This window comes from Lepidochelys kempii, chromosome 1, assembly GCF_965140265.1.
Source record: "Lepidochelys kempii isolate rLepKem1 chromosome 1, rLepKem1.hap2, whole genome shotgun sequence".
NCBI lineage: Eukaryota > Metazoa > Chordata > Testudines > Cheloniidae > Lepidochelys > Lepidochelys kempii.
The window spans coordinates 280,023,114-280,049,199 of record NC_133256.1 but is presented as its reverse complement, the minus strand read 5'-3'; the positions used below and the strand labels follow the sequence as shown (position 1 = coordinate 280,049,199).

The following is a 26,086-nucleotide window of genomic DNA, read 5'->3' as shown; positions in this document are numbered from 1 at the left end:
CAAACTTGGGAGGCGAATTGTTCAGGGAAAGCCCCTGGCGGGCCCGGCTGGTTTGTTTACCTGCCGCGTCCGCAGGTTTGGCTGATCGCAGCTCCCACTGGCCACGGTTCACTGTGCCCGGCCAATGGGGCCTGCGGGAAGCAGTGGCCAGTAGGTCCCTCGGCCCATGCCACTTCCCGCAGCCCCCACTGTCCGGGCACAGTGAACCACGGCCAGTAGGAGCCGCGATCGGCCGAACCTGCAGATGCAGCAGGTAAAGAAACCGGCCGGGCCCGCCAGGGGCTTTCCTTGCACAAGCAGCGTCCCAAGTTTGGGAAACACTGAATTAGAGGACTGAGCCAAAAGTAATCTGATGAGGTTCAACAAGGACAAGTGTGGAGTCCTGCACTTAGGATGGAAGAATCCCATGCACTGCTACAGACTAGGGACTGAGAGGCTAGGCAGCAGTTCTGCAGAAAAGGACCTAGGGGTTACAGTGGACGAGAAGCCAAATATGAGTCAACAGTGTGCCCTTGTTGCCAAGAAGGCTTACAGCATTTTGGGCTGTATAAGTAGGAGCATTGCCAGCAGATCGAGGGACATGATCATTCCCCTCTATTCAGCATTGGTGAGGCCTCATCTGGAGTGCTGTGTCCAGTTTTAGGCCCCACACTACAAAAATTGGAAAAGCTTCCAGCAGAGGGCAACAAAAATGATTAGGGGACTGGAACACATGACTTATGAGGAGAGGCTGAGGGAACTGGGATTGTTTAGTCTGCGGAAGAGAAGAATGAGGGGGGATTTGATAGCTGCTTTCAACTACCTGAAAGGGGGTTCCAAAGAGGATGGATCTAGACTGTTCTCAGTGGTAGCAGATGACAGAACAAGGAGTAATGGTCTCAAGTTGCAGTGGGGGAGGTTTAGGTTGGATATTAGGAAAAACTTTTTCACTAGGAGGGTGGTGAAGCACGGAGGTGGTGGAATCTCCTTCCTTAGAGGTTTTTAAGGTCAGGCTTGACAAAGCCCTGGCTGGGATGATTTAGTTGGAGATTGGTCCTGCTTTGATGACTTCCTGAGGTCCCTTCCAACCCTGATATTCTTTGATTCTATGAAATTATGGCCCATTGAAATCTACTGGAGTTTTGCCATTTTGCCCCAAATTTTCAAAATTCAAACAAATGTTAAAAAACACATCTGGTTTTTCTCACTCAAGATGTAATTTGTTTAAAGGAACTCATTTGACACACACAACTCTGAAATGCTATCACGCTTAGAAAGGATCATCAAATTTGCCCCAGTTTTGTCAGACTGCTTTGGCATCTGGCCTGATTCATATTAAAGTGGAGGTTTTATCTTGTTTCAGGACAGGTAACTGGCTCTGTCTCAGTTTTTCCTCAAGTGTCTCCAAACTGACATCCCGCACCTGCCAAATTCTTGATCAACTTTTTGACAAGTAGCCCAGTCTGAAACCTAATTAAGTGTTCCCTTTAGGTTCCAGTTAGATATATATTATCATGGAAACTTCTTGCATTCTAAATTAGTTAAACTTAATCTTCCTAAAGGCAGATACATGGCTCATTGGTCTTATTGTAGGCATAACAATTAAAAACATGCACATCTAAATAGGTGTAAATATTACAAAAGATGTTTCAAGAAATTATCCGAAGGGATGGTAAAAAATCACTTTTGTGCCTGCTGTAATGATCCTCTAAGATAGCAGGTATCCAGTCCTTTTACTGTTCTGTGTCAAAGTGGCAAATGCAGCAAAAAAGAGAGAGTGGCATATGGGGCACTAAAGAGACATCAGAGATGTTTCTGATCTCATTATTCAGACTCTGTCATTAGCTGCAGACTGCCATAATGGGCAGCATGGCGGCACCACTGTGAGAGTTCAGCCATTGTTTCATTGTAAATTTGGCACACGGAGGAAACCAAATGTGTGTCACTCATAATTGGCAGTTAGAAATATGAGGAATGGCTGGATCAAACAATCACCCTGTGCAGCAAATGTATTATTAGCTATATATGTGCTGAAGAATATCATTTGGAATCTATCCATGTGCTGGCTATTCAGGAGACTGCTCTAGGATGAGCTAAGCAGGGGTAAGACAGAGATTTCCAAGCTCCCAAGTATATTCCAGCCACTCAGTGGGATAATCATCCAGCAAGGGATGTCATCTGTACCAAGGACACATGCAAGGGTGATTTTTTGTGATATGGACTCTTAAGTAGATAGGATGGGAGAGAATTATGAGTTGTTTTGTCTTTCTGTAACCTTTCTCTATTACATTCTATTTAGGTTCTTATACTGTGCCCATTATCATGTTACCTAAGCCCCAGGCTTGTTTTGGTTTTTGAATGACTTGATACGCAAACCCACTAGCCAGAAGTACAGTTAGTCAAAAAGGGTCTAATTCTGCAAGGTGCTGAGCGTCCCCTGCAAAATCATTTGTACAAAGGGAATTGAGGTCACTCAGCCATTCACAGGACTGGGCTCAGAAAGTTCTGTTCCATTTGCATATTTGTTTCATTTGTCTTTTTGGTCTTTGTTATTGTTTTTAAAGTGCCAAATGTTTACTGGGTGTTTTGCTAGGCAAATAGAAAGACAAGATTTCCCAGTCAAAGTTCTGGCAAGTCTAAGGGCCTGAGCCTGCTTGCACTGTATAAAGTGAAGTACATGCATAGATCTCTGCAAGATCAGGGCCTAATTTTAGGTATGGGGTAACAAAAAATGAGGAAGGGAAAGAGAGCAAGGAATAGGGTTACTAGAGTAATAAAATAAATTCTAATCCTAGTTTTGTTATTCACTCACTGTATGACCAAGAGCAAGTTGGTTAAACTTTCTTCACCATTTTCACCATCTGTAAAACAGGGATATTTGCCACCCTACGTTGCAGAGGTGTTGTGGGCATTAATAAGCTAATTATACAATAGCACTCTGAAAAAAATGTACATCTCTAGAATTGCAAAATATTATTTTAATAATCCAATTATGTTACTAAGCTTTTGCACAGTGTTTACATGTTTAAAGAGTTTAGCATGCCTGTTAAGGCTGATTCCCCACTCTGGAACTTCCCGTGCAGAAGGTGGGGGCCTGCAAGGACTCTAAAAAATAATACTTACCACTCTAGGCTGTATTAAATTCCCAAGGTTACAGCTTCTCTCTGACCTTGGATTGGTAGATGTTGCCACCACCCAAGTGCAAAACCCTCTTGAGAACCCAGGAAGGCGCACTTGGGACTTCCTTCCTGTGGGGTACCCTCAAGCCCTTTCACCTCCCCCTTCAGGGAAGAGCTGAGAAGAAAAACAAAGGAAATCAGATGTTGTCACTTGCTAATTAAACGACGTGCACAAACCTCTTAGGACACAAAAATGAAATTCTGTTCTTAAAAAAGGTAAATTATATAAATAAAAAAAGAAGAAAATACATCTGGGATTTACGCTTTTGCTAGATTTAAAAAAAAACAATTACAAGGATTAAGCATTGAGAATAGCTTTCTTGAGGTCCAGCTAAAAGGTTACAAGCAAAACAAAAGCACCTGGGGTTAGCACAGAGGAATCCACAAGCCATAAAGAAATAAAAGAGATAAACCTAAACGCGTCTTCCTCGACATTTCCTAATCTACTTACATATCTGGAGTTTTAGATGAGTAGTTTCTAGGCATAATACTAATATTTTTTCATACCTGGCCCAAGCTTCTCACAGCATAACTGTTCCTTGTCTGCCTCTCCCCGAGAACAACCACAGACAGACAAAAGGGGAGTCTTGTTTCAATTTTAAAAAGTTCTAGCCTTCCCATTGGCTCTTTTGGCCAGGTGCCCACTCACTTCCTTTTACCTATGCATAGCAGTAAGACTTTTAACCCTTTACAGGTAAAGCAAATAGAGAACAGCTACTAAGAGGGATTTTATAGCTACTAGCTGGTTGGAAACCCCTTCATTTATCACAATACCATAAATAATTATACATGAAGTTGCAAATATTAGCTAATTATAAATACACCATTCCTGATGTTTCATGTGGAAGCACTATACAAAAGTTAGGAAGGAGGCAAGGAATCATTTTAAGAATTAGAATTATATCCCAATATTAGCAGTGGGATTAGCATATCAACTTTGTATTTTCAGATGTGCACTTTTTTCCCCTTTCTAAAAGAAACACTTGAAAAGGATTTTGTAAACCATGTACACATGTACTTAGAATTAACTACATTTAGCATGTTATTCTAATTCTGTGGATTTTGAGGTTCTATTATATAATTCATTAACAAAGGGCCAAACTGTGCATTCAAACATCAAGGAAAGTTGTGTGTGCTTATCTGAGAACAGAATTTGTCCATAGATTATTAAATTTGTAAATCATTTTTAAGATTCCTTTGTATGTAATGCATTATACAAAATAAGGTTTATTATTTCTATAAGCATGGGGTTGGGAAAATTCCCTATTGTCCTCTCTAAAAATGACACTTCCATCTTTAGGGTCCAGTACATTAGATTGTCATGTAATTGAGGAATATAATGTAATGTTTGCTACCTCAAAACTTCCTAATGTGATTTCTGTTCTATAGCCTGTTCCTGTTCATGGTTTTAGTTATGTTTCTTTGTTTCCATTTATATTTTTTAAAAATTTAAAATGGGAGAATGAGCTTTAGAAGACTATATTTCAGTAAATAAACCTGGGACTCTTCCATATTGGAGTCTCAGGTATTGTCACATTGCGGGGGTACATAGTAGATCAGAGGGTAGGTTAAAATCATCATTACAAAGGGACAGTTATCATAATTCAGAGTTCTTTGTGCTGTGCATTCATCCCAGGTACATTGTGTGCATCTAATGTATTTTAGGGGATGATGAAGATAGTAATAACCTGGGCAGCTAAGACAGGGGTCCCATGGAAAAATAGCATGTGATCATGCAATAAATGTCTGTAGTACATTACATATGCACAAAAAGGGGCGAATTAAGAATGCACAGGAAACCTTAATTGTAACATTTATAACATTTAAGTGCTTGACTTTGCTACCTTAATACACTAAATAAGCTGTTTTATCTGGCACTTCACCAACCGGAAAGCTCTATAAACTGGAATTTCTGATCTTCATTGAAAGTCCTGTTTATAGTCTGGTTGGTACAGGCGGGCAGGGGTTGGGGTGTGGGAGGGGGCTCAGGGTGCCGGATCCAGGGGGCACTCATCTAGGGCGGCTCCCTGCAAGTAGTGACCCGTCCCAGCTGCTCCTAGGCAGAGGCGGTGCCTCCACCCACAGGCCCTGCCCCCGCAACCTCCATTGGCTGCGGTTCCCAGCTAATGGGAGCTGTGGGGGCAGCACACAGAGCTACCTGTCGTGCTTCCGCCTAGGAGTAGCTGGGTCAGGTCGCCGTTTGCGGGGAGCTGCCTGAGGTGAGCGCCCCCTGGATCCCCCTCCCGCACCCCAACCTCCAGCCACGCACCCCCTCCCAAACCCAAAGTCCCTCCCTCTTAGTTAACCCCCATTTTTCACTTACCAGCACCCTCCATTCCCCCAACATGCTGTATAAAACTGCTTTTCCTGTAACATTTTAAATGTAATTTCTGTAATTTTAAATGTAATTTATTTGTTGTGTATCTATCTATCTATTTGCACCTATTTTAGATCAATCGATAGATAGATAAAGTACACACTTTTCTGCTGCCAGGTAGGTCTTGTTGCTGATTGCAGCATACACAGTGGCTGGCTGGAGGACTAGATGCATTTCTCAGACTTCACACTCTTGTGGATGATATGTGTGGGCAAGCCCATTAACAATCCTGAGTAGCATGGAGGAGTCCTGCCCTATTGCTTACCCTGAGGAACAAAGACACTGCCACCTTCTCCCCGTTGCACACCAGTGCTGCATTAATTTGAAAATGAAGCAATTGAAAATAGTCCTTTGGCCACTAGCATCGTGCAAACAGAAGAGTGTTCATTGCTGACATTCTTTCTCTCTCTTTCTTTTTGGAGGAGCAGGGGAAGTGGAGTAGGGCTGGATTTCCTTTAGTTCATTTCATTTTGAACAACCTTCCCATCTGAGTCTCTCATTTTCTTTCCTGTACGCTTTTTGTATAGAGGGGTCCAGCAGTGATTTAGTTTTCAAAGTGATCATCACTGACATCATTAGATCTTTATTTCTTTTGTTGGAGTCCCCCAGGAAAAAATGCACCCCTCCATTTTGTTGCTAGGAGATATATTTTTATCCAGCCCTACCTTAGGTAGCAGCTGTAAAATGAGAGGCTGAAAAGCAAATACGACACTGGGGCAACTCTTAATGCCCATCTATTACTAATATAGAAAGTCTGCAAATAATCTGTCCTTGTGTGTCATTAATTCCTGGGGTTTCCCACAATACAGTGTGTTACAGGTGTATTATGATGCTGACAGAATCAGTGTATTGTTATGTAACATTTCTATATTTATTTTGGACATTTATGCACAGTATTTGGCCAAATTGATTGCTCCTGGGTAGACCTTTGTGTTTCAAAGATGGGATAAAATTCTACTTTAGTGCTAATTTTCTGTTCAAGCACCTTAATTATTTATACAAGTATTTTTTTCCCACTGGGAGAAGATATATTTTAAATGTTAGTCTCTATGTATAAAAGCAACATTTAGCTCTTGTAAACTTTGTTTCAGACTTGAAATTGGGTGGCTTTGTAAGAAAATTATATTCTTTCCATAGAGTATTTTATTTAATAGGTTCCCTTTTGAAGTTGTGAAGCCTTGATTTTGATCAAAGCTTTATAATTCCATAGTAGCTTCTGAATCCCAAGAATTTTTTTGAAGGAGGAAATGAAATCTCTCACTTTATAAATCACTGCCACAGAGTGGGTAGCATCAGGCTCCATTCTTTAGTTTCTTTATCCTCTTAAATTATATTTATTAATTTACAGCAGAAATTGCAAGATTCAAGAGCCATTCGCAAATCTGCTTTTTAACTGTCCGCAAAGGGAGTAGCAGGGAGAAGGAACAAATAGTTTGTCATTCTTACCTTCCAGGGAGAAAAATAGCATTTCAGTGCGAGCTAGGGCTAATATTGTAGCGGCCCAGTCAGGTGAAGCGGTGTCTTGAAACCTGTGGCATTTTAAACTAGACAGAGGCTTCTATGTCTCCGGTTTAAATCACCAGGATGTTTGCTGCCATGGCAGCCAGCAGCATCCACTGCAGTAGCAGGGAAGAGTCATAGATCTGGGAATGCAGGATGAATACTAAAATGTGAGGAGGCTCGTGCAGAGCTTTGCTTCAGTGGTTAATTTTGGCTCTTATTGAGCTCTGACGCGTAGGCTGTACTTGCAGCTCTGTGTCAGCCCATCTAAAGTAAAGAGCTGTGCGTTGGGATCGGTCATGATCTTGTGAGAGGGGAAAAAAGCACAAGACAGTACTTGTGCTGTACTTTGGATTTCAGAACACTGCAGCTGTAGAGAGAAATGCAGGCCCATCATTCTGATGAGACTGGTGATTGGATGAAGAGGGGAGAATGCAGTTGGCTTTTGGGATTACTTCTATGTGGGAGCAGAGTGTTTGATCAACTCTCTTCTGCTTGAGAGAAATTCAAGTAAAAATGCCTGTAAGTATTGCAGATTAACGTGACTGGAAAGAAGTGGCTTAGCCCAGGCAGCAATGTACATTTAGAGAAAATGACTGTGCCTGTCTAGTCATTTACAGCACATAAACTGGATGCTTGAGCTTTGCTTTTCATTACAAATGCAAAGATGTGCTACATGGTGTGTGCATCGTACAGTACTGAAAGGGTCACACCTGAGACCTGCTTAAAGATCTGAGCTACTGTAGATCTAGGAATATGAAATCTAGCTGAGGTGAAGCTTTAGCTGAAAGGATGCAACGACCTGCTGAATTATCAGTCTTTAAAGGCAAGAATGTTAGAAGAGGGAATGCTCGTCTTCAGAAACAGAAGTCTTTGACCAACCTTGCACTCATAAGTGAAGGGGAGAAGAGACGATACTCATACAGGGAGAACTGGTTTGGAAATGCCTCGAAGTCTAGCCAGAATTGTCATCAGAGAGAGGCAGAAGTTGGAGATAGAATCTCATTGTCCAAGTTGCTCTCGCAGTCGGTGCACTCTCTTCACCATACCAGCAGTGCAACACCCCAGGAAACTGAAGTCTTACCACCTGCTGGAAGCAATAAGTCAAGTAGAAGATCTGGAGGCCAGTCTACAGATGCAGGTTTTGAGGTTGGTAATGAGGAAAGGGACAAATCAGATGATGAAAATGTCCCCTGCAAGTCAAATTTCACTAGCAGGAACTGGGCAGAGGAAGAAGAAGAAGGCTGCCTCCGTGAAGGGACTGCACAGCTGGATGAGGATGTCATAATGACAATGCTGGGTGACCTAGAACAAGTACTTTACACTGATATATTAGGTAAGTTAATTTCTGGTTGACACAAGAAAGGGCAGAGAGTTACATAAGTATTAGAACAGATCTGCATGGAGCAGACTTCTGTTGTTGACAGTAATATTGTGAGACAGAATTGGGTTCGTTTGCAGTAGTATATAAAATTGAATTTTAGAGTATTCCTCTCTTGCTTCCTTTGTTCCTTTTAGGTTTAAAGGGTGTAGGTAATGAAGACCAGTTTCTAAATCTTTTTTGATAGGTACATTAGCAGCAATACGGTATGTGAATGATTGAGCACAGTTTTCTTAGCTCTTTAAAAATAAAGTGAAACATGTGTTAACAGTTTATTAATAAATATTTTATTTCTGTTTGAATAACTTTCCTTCTCATTAATGTAAAATTAGGATCCTTGGATTCTTAACAAGGATTGTTTTAGTAGGCAATATTATGGCCTAGTTATGACTTTATCCTCACATTTTCCCTCCACCCTGCAGGTAATCTCATACATACACATGGAATTTCAATAGAATTGTGGGTGCCAAAGCTTCACATTCTAGCTACATCAATTCGTGATAGCAAGCATCTAAATTTCACAGTTGTAGGAGCTTCAAAAAGCTTCTGAGCTGCTGGTATTACTTTTCATCTCATTCCTTGGAAGGATGGGTTGTCCAAAGTGTTCATTTCAGAAGCTTTTTGCTGTTGTGAAGGAAAATGGTTGAACGGTATGCGTCTTTTGCCAAGGCTGTGTAGCGTGTATCTAGTCTGTAGGTTTCCTACTGGTACATATTTGGATTCAGACTGGAGTTAAAGATTTAGGATGTAATTTATGAAGAAAGTAAAATTTAGTAAAAATGTTTCATTTTAAACTAATATAGAAATTAGATATATTCTTAACGTTTAGGACCAAGAGTACTTTACATTGAGGTGCCAGGTTTGACTTTTTGCATGGAGATTAGTTAAGAAATCTGAATGGTATACCTGACTCTGTCACTTGCACCTCTGTGAGCTTTCATTTCCCCACCTGCAAAATGAGGATAATTATACCTTCCTTTGTAAAGTGCTTTGAGATCTAAGGATGAAAAGTTCTACATGGGAGCTTATTATTATTACTATTATCTGGAAATACTTTGATGAAAGGCTCTATATAAGTGAAATTATTATTTTATTATTATCTGCTTCAGGCATTAATTATAGTTAAGGCTACATTTTAGTCTCGGGTATTTTTAGTAAAAGTCATGGACAGGTCACAGGCAGTAAACAAAAATTCACCCCCTGTGACCTGTCCATGACTTGTACTATATACCCCATAATCTTGGATGCTCAAGCAGGGGTGCCGGGGGTGCCACAGATGCTCGGGGGGGTGCCATGGGTGCTCTGAGGGGAGCAGCCTGGGACCTCCACTGTTTTTTTTTTGGGAGGGGGGAATGGTTGGCGGGGCTCGCAGGCTCCCTACCTAGCCCCGAATGGCTCCCTGGAAGCAGCAACATGCCCCTCTCTCTGTTCCTAGGCAGAGGTGCGGCCAGGGGGGCTCCACGCACTGCTTCCACCCCGAGTACCGGCTCTGCAGCTTCCATTGTTCGGGAACTGCGGCCACCCGGAGCCCTCACCTCCTCCTGCACCCAACCCCCAACCCTGGGTCCCCTCCCACACCCAAATTCCTGTTGCTGCTGTGGGGGCCGTGATGGCCCAAGACTGCCCCAGCAGCAGCCAGTGCGGCTGGCACAGGGACTGCCTAAGCTGCTCAGGTGGCCCCCGGGCCAGCCACACCAGCCACTGCAGAAGTGAAGGAGGTCCCAGAAAGTCACAGAATCCATGATTTCCATGACCTCTGTGACAAATTCACAGCCTTAATTATAGTCAGCATGTAAGTTTTGGAATTATTATTATCAGGATTATTGATAAAGCAATTAACGGCAAACATCACTACCGGGAGTCTAACATACTTGAACAATGACTTCTTTAAAAATGATCATTTTGATTGTCTGTGTTTGTATCCCAAACAGGGGAGAGAGAGAGAGAGAGAGAGAGATGTAGATATTTGCAGAGAGAATCCATGGTTTAGTGTGCTATAAAGCTGCTCTATGCAAGAGTTTTTGATGTCTGCATTAATCATGAGTGTTGAAGCCTTGAATGAGTGAAGCAGGTCATTCCAGATGAGTGCAAATAAAATCTTCATACTATACCCTCATGTAATCTGCACATGACATGCCAGAAGGGAAAAAAATTTAGAACCCTTTTAATTATTTTTACTGATTCTATTTTTCTTTTTTCCTACCTGTAAAGCTATTTCACTTTAGTAACAAAAGCCCACCAGTAAAGGCCTAAAAGAAGGAGAGAAATTAAAACTAATACAGTTTAGAAACCTCTAGAAGTAATACTAAATCACTTTTCTTTACATAATAATGTTACAATTTCAGTCCGATATCTTCTCATCTGTTTGTGCTAGAAACAAAGAGTTTTGTGCCATTGGAAATGGGGGATTATTCAGTTTCTAATGGCCTTTTCTTTGAGAGATTACAGGAGAATAGACTTTAAACATGTCATATTTCCAAGATAGAATATTGCCCTCTTGAGCTTTGGAGAGTTAATTTTGGGAGAGAAATACTATGTTTTGAGGGAAACAAATGGTGGCCCCATTCAAGGATCAAGACTCCATTATCATATGCTTTGTACACACACAATAAAAAAAGACAGGCCCTACCCAACGTATCTTATATTCTAAATATATGACAAGGGACAATAGGTAGAAACAAACAAGGGAAAGGGAGAGGATAAAGTAACAGTGAATATTAAATATTGAAAATATTAGCAATAATGTTAAAATAACTACACACAAAAAAACACACCCAAATAAAAACATGTCAATTCTAAAATCCAAAGATTTTAGAATATGGAAATGAATAGTTAAGGCGGATAAATATGCAGATATCCTCCGTCCCTCAGATAAATATACACATGTTAAGTATGGATATTGCACAGTCTAAGAACGGCCTTACCTCTGCCCCCTCACACCTCTAAACCTCAGTGTACAGACAAGGAAATCCTCCTACACCATCCCATTATATATTATATACATTTCCAACATGGGCTACAAACCTTTACAGATGAACAAGATCCACAGTCCCAGTCTTCCCTCACACCATATCTTCCTTCTTACCGTCCAGTTACAGAACTGAGATTTGACCTTCCCCATCCCAATTTGCATTATGTTCAAAATAACGTGCATATTATGTCTTATTTTCACAAACAATTCCTCCCCGCACCATTTCCCCATCCACTGCTACACATGATATAGAAATCCCAATGTACTGCCTCCACCCACCATGTACAGACTAGATCAACTGTTCTCAAACTGTGGGTTGGGACCCCAAAGTGTGTCGCAACCCCATTTTAATGGGGTTGCCAAGGCTGGCGTTAGACTTGCTGGGGCCCAGGGCTGAAGCCAATGCCCAAGCCTCACCGCCTGGGGCAACTGGGCTCAGGTTACAACCCCCCCACCCTGGGCTGAAGCCCTTGGGTTTCAGCTTTGCTTCCCCTCCCCACCACACCCGGGGTGGCCGGGCTTGGGCAGGCTCAGGCTTCAGTCCCCCCTCCTGGGGTTGTGTATTCATTTTTGTTGTTAGAAGGGGGTTGCAGTGCAATGAAGTTTGAGAACCGCTGGACTAGATGGGGTTTGAGAACAGCGGGACTAGACTGCCTTTTTTTTTTTTTTTTCACCTTCACAGTGCAAGTCATAGACCCAACCTTCCAAAAGCATACTGTACCACATTTAAGCAAATCCACAATACACATATAAGCCTGATTTCAGAAAGGTACTTAAATGGATGCCTACCTTCAAACACATGAATAGTCCCATTGATTTCACTGGGACTACGCATATGCTTAAAGTTAAGCACATGCTAAAGTGCTTTATTTAGTTGGGGCTATTGGCATCAGACATAAGGCTGGGTTTACACACATTTTTTCCACTGCTCTAACTATTTCAGATGAGTGTGATTTTTACAGAAATAGTTATACTGGAATAACCCCTAGTGTGGATGCTGTTATACTGGTATAAAGGTACCCATACCAGTATACTTTATTCCTCTTCATGTACATGAATAAGCTATAAGAAATGTTTATACTTGTGTAACTGTGTCCACACTTGAAGTATTGTACCACTTTAACTATACTATACTGGTATAATTAAGACAGAACAATTTTTGCCTGTCGACAAGCCCACAGAGTTCTCTGACTGGTACTATACTGCATTCACTTACCAAGGAGGAAAGGAGTTGTTTTATCTGGGAAATACATTGGTTTCAGTTGTAACGGTTTCAAAAATGTCTGAAGCGTTTGTTGGATGGATGGATGGTAGGTAGGTAGGCAGGTACCAGGATGCAGAACTGAGTTAGAACATGAACCCAAAGGAATGTACCTTTAGCCAAAATTTCAAACTGGAGAAAAAAATTAGTGACCTGTAGCCCAAATTTCCTTCACCTTTCCAGTAAATTGGGCTATTTTCAGATCAAAACAGTTTAGGGGTGGAGTTAAAATTATTATGGAACCTGATTGCAACCTTAACTAATGTGCAATAACTATCGGTTAATAACACACATATAAGCCATATATATATGTTTAGCTTTATATATATGTTTAAAATATATATATTTAGCTTTTGCCATAGGATACCTTACAGCTTCCACACTTACTTCCCATTCTAAGACACATTATTTTCATTCCTTAATACATAGGAAACTGTGGTATCATAGATACCACGGTGTGGTAACTGTTAGTGGATATTGACTTCTTAATTATGACTGCTGTATGCATGTATATCCACAGTCCAGTGAAACAAAGGTGATTCTGGTGGGTTGAAGGATGCAGGCAGAGGAAAATAGCATAGTAACTTCTACATTCTTTGGATGAATGGGAGGTATGTGGGCCTTTTTTAAAAAAAATTTTTTTTTTAACTAAGACGTCTTATTGGATCCTCAGCTGTTGTTAGAAGTTAAATAGCATTTGTGGCCAAACCATATTTTTTCCTCTGTGGTTAGCTAGCAGTTAGTGTCAATTCTAGCCTTAGGCTGTCCTCACTACAGTTTATTCATTCCTTCATCACCTCCACATTGATTATTCAATTAATTAAACCCCCTTCTTCCTATCTAGATTTCTGCTGACAAAATAATCTTTCTCTTTCATTGTTTCAGTCTGGTTGTGCACCTCTTTGAGTCTCTTTGCTGACTGCTCATTGCCTGGTGTGTCTTGCTTTGAAACACCTACTTTAAGATCTCATAGCCCCTGTCTACATTATAGTTACATCTGGATGGAAAACAGAATTTCTGTTCCACTGAAAATTCCAACATTTAAACATTAAAACATCAAAAAAAATCCTTCCAAATTACAATGAAAAGTCAATTTTTGGAAATTCCTCATGGGACAGAAATTCAGAAAGTTTTCTCTTTGGAAGCATCAAAATGTTTCATTTTGGTTAACGTAAATTGTTTCATTTCAATAAAATTGAAACAGTGTAATATAATATTAAATATAGCATAATATAGTATCAACATTAATATTTTAATATAATATAAAAGTGAAAATAATGTCACAGTGAAACAAGAATGTCAAAAGGATTGTTTCTAAATTTTCTAGCAAAAATATTGGCAAATTTCACACCAACCCACAAAATATTTTAATTTTGATGAAACTCTCTTTTCCTGTGAAAAATTGTTCCTCCAAATTTTTTCTGGTGATCTCTAATAATAGACTTAGTTTTCTCTTGCCTTTCTCTCTGACTCTTCTGCTCTACCAGTGAGAAAACCCTTTCCTCCCATCACTGATATTTCTATGCATTCTATGTTTAGATCTCACCTATAAATTTACCTACAGGACATGAGGGGAACAAAAGGTAGCAACAACACAAAAAAAGCCAGCAGTACGAAGAAGTGTACGTGCCTTACTGAGTAAACATAAGATTATGTTGTTATCACCCTGTCCTTTCTCTCCCCTTGTGTTTCTGACCTTCTCTTTTGTGTCATGTTGAATTCAGATTCACAAGGTGTTCTCCTGACATCAGCAAATATGAGATCGAAGCCAAAGCAGTTGCTTAATATCACCAGAATCCTGAGATGGAATTACCAGGGAAATGCTGAACTTGAGTTAAATAATACTTAACCTATTTTTAAAGGATTTTACAATTTCATAACTGATGATAACATTTGTAGCATGCTGACTAAACTGGGGTTAATCAGGTGATGTATAAGGGCATAAAATGATCAGTCCTGGAGTCAGGGAGGAATAGTTTTCCCCATTTGTTCAGAATTGTACAAATTGCTAGAATTATGCCCACCCCCACCCACCACAAAGCATCACAAATGGGACACTGTCATAGGCAACATTCTGGGTGTGATAAAATCTGTGATACTGTATGTTATTTAATACTATACTCTTCAAAAGAAAAGAAATGCAAATACAGGGTAGTTAAATGATTATGTTAAAATAAACAAAAACTGCTAGATAAACTATACCATTTTAAAAATATATTAATTTCTGATTTTAATGTATATTAAATATTTGGTAATTTTTGTTGTTATTATGTTTTATATTTGATATTGTTTGTTAGGCTTTTACAGTCTTCCTGGGTAACACAGTATTTCACTGTGCATTTTATCTTTGTGGGTTTATTTATTTTTTGTATAGCAAAAAATTGTGGGTTTGATGCAGGAACTTCTGGGTGTCATGCAGGAGGTCAGATTAGATGATCATTATGGTCCGTTCTGGACTTAAAATCTATAAATGTATGAATTTTATTGGGACTTAGTGTTTTATGTCCACTGTGAGGGTTATGGGAAATAAGGCTCCAGCTCAGGAAAGGGAAATCCCTACTGAGGAAGGGTGCTGAAGTACAGGCTTAACTTAAGTGCTTTCCTGAATAGTGATAGGTTTTAAGTATGTGCTTAAAAGTTTTCCTAAATTGGGGCCTTAGTCTCCACAATCCCCACAGGGACAAAACGAAAACACTGTAAGTCTGAGTATCATTCATAATTTTTCAGCCTTATCGAGACCCCTCCACTAACTTGCTATTTTTAAAATGAGCTTTTAATCACCACAAAACTTATGCTTGCTGTGTGTGTGCGCGCAATATTATTGGCAGGATGGGTGTGTGCATGTTGTATGTGGGTGGATGGATGGACACATCTACAAATACACTCTGGGAGCTTGTGTATATTCAAATTTTAAATGATACGTATGATATGTATGTGTATACATATATAAATTATATCATGTATATAGTTGTCCGCACACATGCATATGTTAGTTTATATCTATATTTGTAGACACACACACGCATACGATATGTGCACGTGACTGCACACCCACACAGAATTTATATTATTGTTTTTGTTTTCTTTCAGGGGAAGACCCAGAAACAAGAAGAATGCGAACAGTAAAGAATATAGCAGATCTGCGACAGAATTTGGAAGAAACTATGTCCAGCCTTAGAGGGACCCAGATAAGCCACAGGTACTATTTGTGCATGGACTCCTTACATTTTGGAGTGTGGAACAATACTTGCAGTCAAGACCTCCAGGCTTACCATTAGAGGTTTGCAAGGGAAAATTAACAGTGCAGTTTGTGAAGATAATATTCAGATTCACACAGATAATATTTGTGTGTCTGGGGTTCTTGTCATAATAATTTGATGTAAGTGTTATGTTTACCCTTCTGTAAATAATATCTCAGGACTCATTTGGAAGCTTGTCTACAGTTTTAAATCTCTGATGTGTACAAATAAAAAAAAATCTTGTAGAGAAAAAAGTGTTGGGTTATTATATACCTGGTTTACATTTCTACGCTCCACCTATCCGTGCCACTTTTGCTCATCTTTATTTCTCAGAAAGAGAGAGAGAGAGCACAATTAATTGACTTCTATGTTTTGTTTGGCAGCACATTGGAGACAACTTTTGACAGCACTGTGACAACCGAAGTGAATGGGAGAAGTATACCAAGCTTGACAAGCCGATCCACGCCTGTGACTTGGAGGCTTGGCCAGGCCAGTCCTCGCCTCCAGGCAGGAGATGCCCCATCCTTAGGTAGTGGTTACCCTCGCAGTAGTGCTGGTCGCTTCATACATACTGACCCCTCACGATTCATGTATACCACACCTCTTCGCCGAGCAGCTGTTTCTCGCCTCGGGAATATGTCACAGATTGACATGAATGAAAAAGGAAGCAGTGATCTGGACGTGTCCTCTGAAGTTGACGTTGGCGGTTACATGAGTGATGGGGACATTCTTGGGAAAAGCCTCAGAACAGATGACATCAATAGTGGGTAAGTGGCATTTTACCCAGCCAAAACCCTAATGCAGGACAGGGCAAATTGAACTGGATTTTGTATAAAGAAATCTAACCTGGTAAATGTAGAATTGTGGACACTACATAATACTTAAACAAAATGATAGTGCTGTTCTAACTATTGTTTGTCCCCTATTGAAGTCAATGAGAGTTCTGGTATTAGCTTCAGGGTGAGCAGGAGCAAGTTTTTAGAGGCATTAAGATAAAGTATTTATTGAGGTTTCCACAACTGTTCCGTAAAACCTGTTTTGTTCTATTGTTCCTTAGGGGCTTTTTCAGTATTTTTCTTACATTTTTTTGGATGACACATTGTATTTTCAGATGGGGCTGATGAAAGGCAGTTGCTGACAGGCCTGACTTTTGCTGTTTGCATGTCAGATGCTGTCTGTTATAGTCTTGTGTAACTGGCCTTTACCTCAGTTCTTCAACTGTGCATATCATTTCTGACCTGTAGGAATATCCTTGGAGATAGGAATATGTCAGTCACTATTTTCTTCTGGTTAACCCAGGAGCAATGGATGACAATTATTTTCATTTCTGCATCCTATTTGTGTTTGTTCAGTTGATTTTCAGGGACTGATTTCAAGCGGATGGTGAGAGTAGACTACTGTAATTTTTGCATATAGAGATTGCATGTCCAGGCTCCACTTAAAAAGACCTTTTTAATGTTTTTTATTTTAAATACAAATGTGCTAGCGATGATATTCCAGGTTGATTTGTGGGTATCTCTGAGACTCTTGTCTTTGGGACTTCAGACAGGAGCCTTATACTCATTTGCCACTTAAGCATATTTGTATTAAGTAATTTAAACTCTAAGAATTTGCTTTGAGGGCTAGAAATTCCAATATATAATTTAAGACAAAAGGCCTCATTTTCAGTTTTATCAATATTTGAATTACTCTTTGTTGCTTCCTAATGTACCAGATAGTGTATAGCAGGCAAAGCGCAATTTAAAGGGTGTCTTATGTACAGGGCACATTATAATATTCCAGGGTGCTTTTAGTGGACATCAGAGCTTCACAGTAATTCTGTCTGCTCAGACAACTGGAAACATCGGACACAGGAAATTATGGGACATAATTCACCAGTTTATACCTAGTAGATCAAATCCAGCCCATTAATCACAAGTGATTTAAAGATTGTTAACATCTGAAGGCTATTCAGTGGCTTAAGTGAAATTAGTTGTTGGTCTGAATCTAATTCTTAGGGGACATTTGACCACATCACATCACACTTAGCTCAAATTGGGACTCTTGCTGACAATCTTATCAGAGATATCAAAGGTGGAATGGACATGAGACTGAGTTACTCGAACCCTAGAGATGGCCTCTGCAGGTCACAGTTGAGGCACTTTGATGGGGCAGGTTAGTGTCACAACCCATTCTCTAAGTGACTGTGGATGTGAAAATGTCTAGCTTAGTGTATTGCCTGCCTGCCTTTCTGTGGTATGGGGAACTGTTTTCAATAACAACCACAGCAATTCTACACACCAGCCTGTGGAAGACAAAGCATGATGGGGAGCTGATGTAACTGATCTCTGTAGAAGTGTTAAAGAATGGATGATGGTGAAACAGGATGTAATGTTCCAACAACTTATCCACATTATGGCATTGCTGGCCATCTTATGTGAGGTTCCATGCCTCTGCCTGGTTTTAAATAATGAGCTAAAAAGAAGAGGAAGAAGACAGCTCAGAATGATTTAGTGGTGCCTGCTGTATCAAAGTAGAAAGGAGTGTGTGAAATGCTGCACAGTGATATTTGAAGTTCCCTTTTCCATAAAGAAAAGTATGTTATACTTGTGCTTTGTTAAAAAAGAGAGGAGGAGCTTTTGCAATGCTTGATGTGAAATGTATTAATTAGCTTATCACATTAGAGAATGATGAAGTCATTGTGTTGTGTGATTTTTCTTTACGTTGGTAGTAAGGATGACTCAATATACTGTGAATAGTAACGTGGTCAGCTAACATACTGTAGGTACAGTAGATATTAAAATACACATTCATATGCTCTGAAAAGTCAAGATCCATTGAGGTATGTACAGACGTATCTCTTTTCCCTCTCCCATTCTCACTTTAATTACTGTAAACACTTGGGGATAAGAATCCATCAGTAATTAGGAATTAGTGCGAGGAAGGCCTGCTTCACAAGTTAAGCCTCTCTACCGTGGCCCTTATTTATATGAGGGGGACACCTTACAGACCTGGTTGTGTTCTAGCCACAGTTGTATTTAATGTGCAATTCCACAACTACAGTATTTACTACATGATTCATCACCTGCTCCATAAATTTGCTCCAGAATCCTTAAGCTTTCATTAAAAAAAAAACCTAGCGTCTATGGTTGTGAGGGAAACCTTCCATGTGTGAATCAAACATAATCCAGCACAGTGCTATCTTCTGGAGTCTTCCAACAGACTGCCTGAAACCAAGGGGTTGCACATTTACAGTACTTTTCAGATTGGGAGCGACTTCTTAACAAAGGGACATATGTTGTGGATGTTTTCATGTTTAATTAAAAAAAAATCAAACAACAACCTTCCTTCCCGCCCCCGGCGCATTTTAGTATACTCAAAATCGCTGCAGAATTTAGGTATCGCTTGCCAAAACGTACATAGGGGCTCACAAACTAAAGCCACAATCCTTGGCTGCAATATCTGTGCCAAGCTGCTCAAAAGTCAGCTTAGCTAGCCATGGCAGGATCTTTTTAGCATAGGCGGATCCTTCAGTGGCATACAATTGGCATAGCCATTTCTATGCCGCCTCTTCCTGGCTGCTGGCAAAGTGGCCATGTGCTCTGATAATCCCAGGCTGCTGTATTAGCCCCATGAACCCAGTGGCAATTGGCTTAAATAAGAACAGCTCTCAGAGGGACTCAAAAGGGACTGAACCAATATACAACTGGCCTGATATTATTACTTGTAGAGTATCATACAGCTGCATGGTGCTATACAAAAGTAGCGTCTTCTCCAAAGATCTTACACTTAAGACAAGAACAACAGGATGACACAACAACCCAGGAATGGGATGAGGAAAGGGGGAGCCTGGGAGACAAGGCAATATGATAATAGGGTCTCTTGGGAGAGTAATGCATAGATCTTGAGGGTTACACAGATTTGTGGTGGTGCTTAATTAAAGACCATAGAGCCCCTAAAGATATGACTGAGTTTTAGGTAGGAATCTCAGAAATTCTTGCTGCGGCTTACAGTTCAATCACCTTTAATTAGTCTTTAGTGATTTACATTAAGCAGCACCACACTGGTTGCTGTAATTTTTAGCCTTATAAATTTCATTCAGTACAACATGAAGAAAGCAGTATGAAGCCACCACATGGAAAGATGACAGCATAAATGGTCAAATTTTTAAAAGCCAGCCTCCATTTTTCATGAGCACAATTAAGACTATTGGCATAGCTGACTATCTGATTGCACCAGAGTAAGGACTGTAAAGTCAGATTCGTAAGCTCTGTCTTCTGTTCACCCTTTCAGATGGAAATGCTTGCTTTTATCAGGGCTATGCTTTTTCTTAATTCTGGTGCTATTGCCTTCAGCCAGCATCGTAAAATGCAAGACAGATTCATGAAGGGACCTGGAATATTGTAAGATTTAGCACAACTCTTTTTCCTGTGCTAAACACAAACAAGGCAAAAAATCCTAGAAAAATAACAAGAGTGGCAGCAGAGGCTAATCTCTTTGTGAGGGAGACAGTGTGATGAAAGGCGATACCCTGATAGTATTAATACAAAAGTATTATAAGGTGGGAAAATCTTTACTTTGAGCTCTGAATTCAACAGCCCATTAGCTGTAGAACAAAACATAATTGCCAGATGTTTCCATTTCCTACTGATTCTCCAGACATTTATTTTCAGGTACATGACAGACGGCGGACTCAACCTGTATACAAGAAGTCTGAACCGAATACCAGACCTAGCTGCCTCCCGAGACGTAATCCAAAGAGGGGTGCATGATGTGACAGTGGATGCTGACAGGTAACACCTTTTTTTTCTATAAAAACTATCGGAGCTTACAGACAAGGTCTGATCATCATTCAGACCTGCCAGCATTTCAAAGCTATTCCTGAGTAGCAGTGGATGACGGCAGGGTTCATGGCTCATTGGGATCTTAGCCCTCAGGATTGAGAGGACCTAATGCCACAGTAAGCGGGGAAAAAAGTCTACCTGGGAACAAGAGTCTGTCAAAAGGAAGAGAACATGGGGGAAGAATCCATTTTGTGAGGATGGGGGAAGAATCCATTTTGTGAGGATGGGGGAAGAACGTCAAGAAGTCCAGAATGGGGGTGCAGTTTGGGGGTTAAACTCTCCGAAATAGGACATGATGATTTTTTATGATAAGTCTTGTAAACAGGGATACATGGGAAAAACAAATAGAGTGAAAATGGCGCACAGAGCTGGCAAAGTGAAAAGCTAACACAGGGAAAAGGAGGAGAAGGGAAGGAGCAGAGCTGGGGGCAGGAAGCAATATATACAGGACTCATTTGTGCAAGATGGCCACCACCCTGCTTTTGGAGCAGCATAGTGCCAAATGCTCCATGGAGAGCTCTAGTGTCAACTCTGCTCAGCTCTCCATCTACCTTGTACCCCCAGGGATGCTAGAAGAAAGCAGCCTCTGTGGATGCAGGGACTGAAGTTATAACTAGCTTCTGTACAGGCATGCAAAAAGGGAGAAGACTCCTTGCATCATCCTCTCATTGTGCACCTGTGCAAAATCCAGGCACAGTCCATCCCAGCATGTATACCAGAGATTCACTTGTGCAAGCCTCGTTGAGAAGAGGATCTTATATCCCTTTTCCTTTAGCCAAAAAATATGTTTTTCAGAGATGGACTCAAGCCACCAAGTCTGGGTCTAAATTCATAACCCATCTTTTGCAGAGCTCAGAGTTGTTCAGAGCTTGGATTTTAGTCCAGACCATTCCAGAGATAAAATCCAGCTGCAGAGCTTGGCAGTGTTGAGAATTCAGGGTGTGGTTTTTGTCCAATTTTTAAAAATCAAGTTTCACTTTAGGGGAAACAAAGAGAGGGTTTTATCAGGGGGCGGGAAAGATTCACAAAATTGTACTGGTTTTGCAAACCCAGCAAATTAGCTGAAGCAGCTCCCATGACCTCCAACTCTATGAGGTCAATCCGTCCTTGGGATTTCTGATTATTTATAATTTCCTAAATTGTCTGAGGAAAACATGTTCATGATGCAAGGCTCGTACAGTCTGGATTAGTCAACGAATACATATAATGTACAAAAAGATGGTTTTAATCTGGAGGTGCGGTTACTTTTCTTTCAGTGCTTTTCTTTTGTAAATGAATTACCATGGATAGACTTTGCCAAAGAAGTTTGTTTTAAAGAGGAATCTAAGAAGAGAGGTTCATTTAGGGAAGGAAGGGAATTCCAAGCATTGAAGGAAATGCAAAGGAAAGAGTAGGAGAGGAATATATATAATTTGATTGGAGTTGTCTTAGGCAATAGAGAGGGAGGAGGAGGAAATGAGAGATGAGATGTAGTCAGGATGGACTTGTGTGGAGCCTTGACTGTGAGGAGAAGCAGCTTAAATTTCATGTGTAAGAAAAAGGATGGAGAGTTTAGAAGATGGGAGAGACAGGATGAGTTTAGCATTAGGTATTCAAAATTGTTAGAGATGGGCCCACGCTGCAACATTCAGATACCAATTTCAAACCACCCAAAATTTCAGAAGTAATCTGACCCAGGTTTTTAGCTCAAATCCACTGTAGAGTGAGGGTCCAGATTTTCCTTGCTTTCCAAGCTCTCGACTCCAGTCAGGGATTTTGGTTTGTGAACACCTCTAGAAATTGTGTTTCATAATATATGTGTGGATGTCTTCTATATACTATTTATGTACATAAATATTTTGCTTGTCTATATTATTCAGGGGGACTGGCTGCAGCTCCAGTTATTAAGGTTGCTAGACATTTGCCATTATAAGACCATTTTCAGTTTCTTATAATTACCTGTTTGCCAAATTTTAACCATTTGGACTGAACACAATTTTTTCCCCATGTTAAAAAAATTATGGTGAGCTTTTTTTTGAAAAGCCTTAGCCTCATTCAGTGCACAGGATCAGTCTGCTCTACGGATGAATTGGGGTGTGTAGTAAAGGAGACAGTGTCTGTCAGACTCTTGCTTCATTTGTTCAAGAGGTTGGAAGGTGTCTAGTGAATGAGGCAGGGGTTTTCAGGGAGACAAAGGAATGTCTCATGGTCAAGGCACTTGAATGCTGCCCTAGAGAACTGAATTCTATCCCCGCACTCAAGCAGAGTAGCTGTGAGCAAGTCCCTTAAACCACACTTTTCACAGGTCACTACTCCTTGTGTGTTCTTCATTTTCTGGGTGCCGATTTGATACTCTGTGGTCTGATTTGCAAAAGTACTCCGCACTCACAACTGAAGTCAATGGGAGATGTATTCTGGACATATAAAGAGCTGTATAATGCTAAATAACCTGAAAAAATGAGGTCCTGGCCATCTTAAATTGGGAATACAAAATTAGTGGAAACTTTTTACCTTACTCTCTCTGTGCCTCAGTTTGCCATCTGTAAAATGGGGATAATACCACCCTTTCGCCTCACAGATGTGAACATAAATTAACTTGTTTGTGAAACATTCAGATACTATAATGATTAGCACCATAGAAAAGCCCCTGGGGAAATTAATAATTCTGTCTTCAGAGCAGCGTTCGAATAGTGCCCAGTAAATAAGGCACAGAGCCAGACATTAAACAATAAGAAGAAAATAAAATATTGAATTGCTGATCACTAAGTTCCACCTGAACACTAAATAAGGCAGGGGTTCTGTGGAAAAAATAGTCAGTGGTCATGTAATTAAAGGTTATATGATAATGCATATACACATGGGGGCTGAATTAAGGTTGCCTGAGCAACCTTAATTTTGGCATTTCCTAACTTTGCAACTTTAATAATGGCCCTTCATATTAGTTTTTTATATGTATTGTAAGTATATCCTATGCCACCATGAAGAATGAGAATATGATGTTCAAGTGCCAAAAACGGTTGTTTGTTTTTATGAGTTCTTGTGACCACAGAACTCATGTTTGCCAAAATGGAAGCTGATGCACAAGAGAGCTGTGTTTGATCATTCTAACGAAATGAAAATAAATTATTGTGCATTTCAACAATGTGCACTAGGTGGACTAAGCCTAGGTGGAAAAAACAATGCAAGTTTTTGCAGTGTGACCCTTGCTCTGACTGGTGGGATGGATTTCCATACTTTATCATAGTGAGCGTACTTACAGTTTGATTTTTATCCTTAAATAGTGTTGTGGATATTACTTTCATACCCTGAGGGAGAAAAAGACTTTATATTAAGGTTTGACTTACCACTTACATGCTATACTTTCATGTGGGAGGCAGTGCTCACTCTAATTTTTCCCACCGAGGTGTGGAATGAATTTTGTTATGTGCACCAATATGGCGGTGATGTGTGACACATCACCTTCATATCTATGCCCATAACAAAATTCATGTGGTGGGGGTGGAGCTGAGGGGTTCAGAGTGTGGGAGGAGGCTCAGGGCTGGGGCAGAGGGTTGGGGTGCAGGGATGTGAGGGCTCCAGCTGGGGGTGTGGGCTCTAAGGTGGGGCCAAGGATGAGGGGTTTGGGGTACAGGAGCGTGCCCAGGGGCTACGGCAGGGAGAGAGAACTCCCCTCAGCTCTCTTTCACCGCAGCAGCACCTGGGCTGGGGGGGAGAGGCGCCTCTTTGTGCCACAGCAGCTCTGGGGCTGGAGGATAGGCGCCCCTCCCACAGCTGCAGCAGGTCCCCCGGCGGGTTCCTCGAGCACCTGTGTGGCACTGAATAGCTTCTACAGGGAACTTAGGTGGGAGGTCTATAGTCCTATATATCTGCCTTTTGAGGTTATGAAGGACATATATGTGCTCCTTAAGAGAGAGTAAAGTACCAGTTGCCTTGCCATAATGCCTCTTTCATGACGTTACTGCATGATCTTTTTGCCCCTGCCCACCTAGTTGGAAAGCACTTCATTGGCAGCTGTGTGCAGAGAGAAAATATCTTGACATTACTGCCGATAGATATTTTACATTAGCATGCATCCAGGAAGGGCTTTTTTCTATATGCTCTCCATTACTACAGCCAACAACTTTTGCTGAAAGTGCCTCCAAGTTCCTGATGGAAATTGCACTTGGGTTTTCCCAGAAACCTTTAATTCCTTTGTATCCTTTATGACTTTTTGTATTCTTCAGTTGGCAGTGCTCTCCAGCCAGGTGGGCTAATGGTTTCTCTTGGGGAAAATGCTAGTTATGACAGATGCATGCACTGGATCTGATTTTCCTCTCACATACATGGCTAAAAGAGGACTTACTGCACTGAAGTCAGTCTGGGTACAGTGGTGTAAGAAGAGGAGAAGCAGCCCTATGGTGTTAATGATTACTCAGTAAGCAACTACAGCTGGCCTCTGCCTCTTTCCCTGGGACTCTCAGACAGCCAACTAGTGGAGGAAGGTTCTCCCCTTCCCACCAACCCATGTGGAAACCTAGCATGAAAGAGTTCTTTCTAAATAACTTATAGGTTGTTCATAACATTATAACAAGTTTAAACACATGAACATCCAATATGTCTGTCAGAGTTCAAGAGTTGCTTACATAATGCTATATACACAAAACTCTCAAAAGATTCATTATAGCAGGTCATTTTACTGTATGATTCATATCAGCTCAGAAAAATGGATGAAGAGACATTGGAAACAGCAGAATTTAAGATAGTCCCATGGTTCTTGTATTGTAGATTTTCTTACTTGGACACTTTTTATCTTTAAAGTCCAATTTGCATGGATCATTTGCTGTTGTCTTTCCTGAGGTGCAAGCAAAGTTCCAGCTTGAGCAGATGAATCTTTTGAAGTGGGTGTGAATTTGTGTGTAGCTGGTGGTCCTTCTGTGATTGAATTATATTTTTATTTATCATCTTGCCCTTCTACCCTGGACTCTTATTGCTGCCTTTTGGGATTCACTAGGAGAGCATCTGAGGTGCATTCTTAAAGTTTGAACCTTTTTGGAAGTAATATAAACTAAAGCAGGTTAGATGTAAGAAAACAGAATTAATTAATTCCCTGGAAAGTAGAAAAAATAATTTAGAAGTGAGTGATAATGATTTGCAAGCCATTCTGTGTAGCCAGAAAATAAAAAGCCCGACTGTAGCCAAATCCAAACTTGTTATAAGTCAATCAAGTTGTTTCTACTTATCTCAGGATGGAATTTGGCTCACTCTATCAAAAAGCTATGACATTTTCCTTACTTTCACACTAATCAGCAGAAGTGGGTCACCCCATCTTTCTTCCTCCAACACTATCTTTAACTTTATCCTTTCTCAGTAATGTGCCAGACCTCAGGCCAAGCATTCCATTTAGTTACATTTTATCTC

At 40.6% G+C, this 26,086-nt stretch overlaps 1 protein-coding gene and 1 long non-coding RNA gene across 6 annotated transcripts in view; one reads left to right on the top strand and one right to left on the bottom strand.

The window, feature by feature from the left end:
- The window catches only part of LOC140905080 (uncharacterized), a 38,468-nt gene extending 31,370 nt beyond the window's left edge, over positions 1-7,098 (bottom strand). Inside the window, exons 1-2 of the long non-coding RNA XR_012156738.1 lie at positions 6,982-7,098; positions 3,103-3,273 (exon numbers count right to left, since the gene is read on the bottom strand). This is a non-coding gene — a long non-coding RNA (uncharacterized lncRNA). The remainder of the gene's footprint in view (positions 1-3,102; positions 3,274-6,981) is intronic.
- NAV3 (neuron navigator 3) overlaps positions 1-26,086 on the top strand; it is a 415,305-nt gene that overhangs the window by 199,086 nt on the left and 190,133 nt on the right. For 4 of the 5 annotated variants that reach the window (XM_073327696.1, XM_073327697.1, XM_073327695.1 and 1 more), the window contains exons 10-12: positions 15,739-15,847; positions 16,271-16,654; positions 20,540-20,659. In XM_073327696.1, coding sequence (XP_073183797.1) covers positions 15,739-15,847; positions 16,271-16,654; positions 20,540-20,659 — 613 coding nt within the window. Of the gene's footprint in view, positions 1-7,450; positions 8,372-15,738; positions 15,848-16,270; positions 16,655-20,539; positions 20,660-26,086 lie in introns of those variants that run through there. The other variant, XM_073327699.1, reaches the window with a different exon arrangement.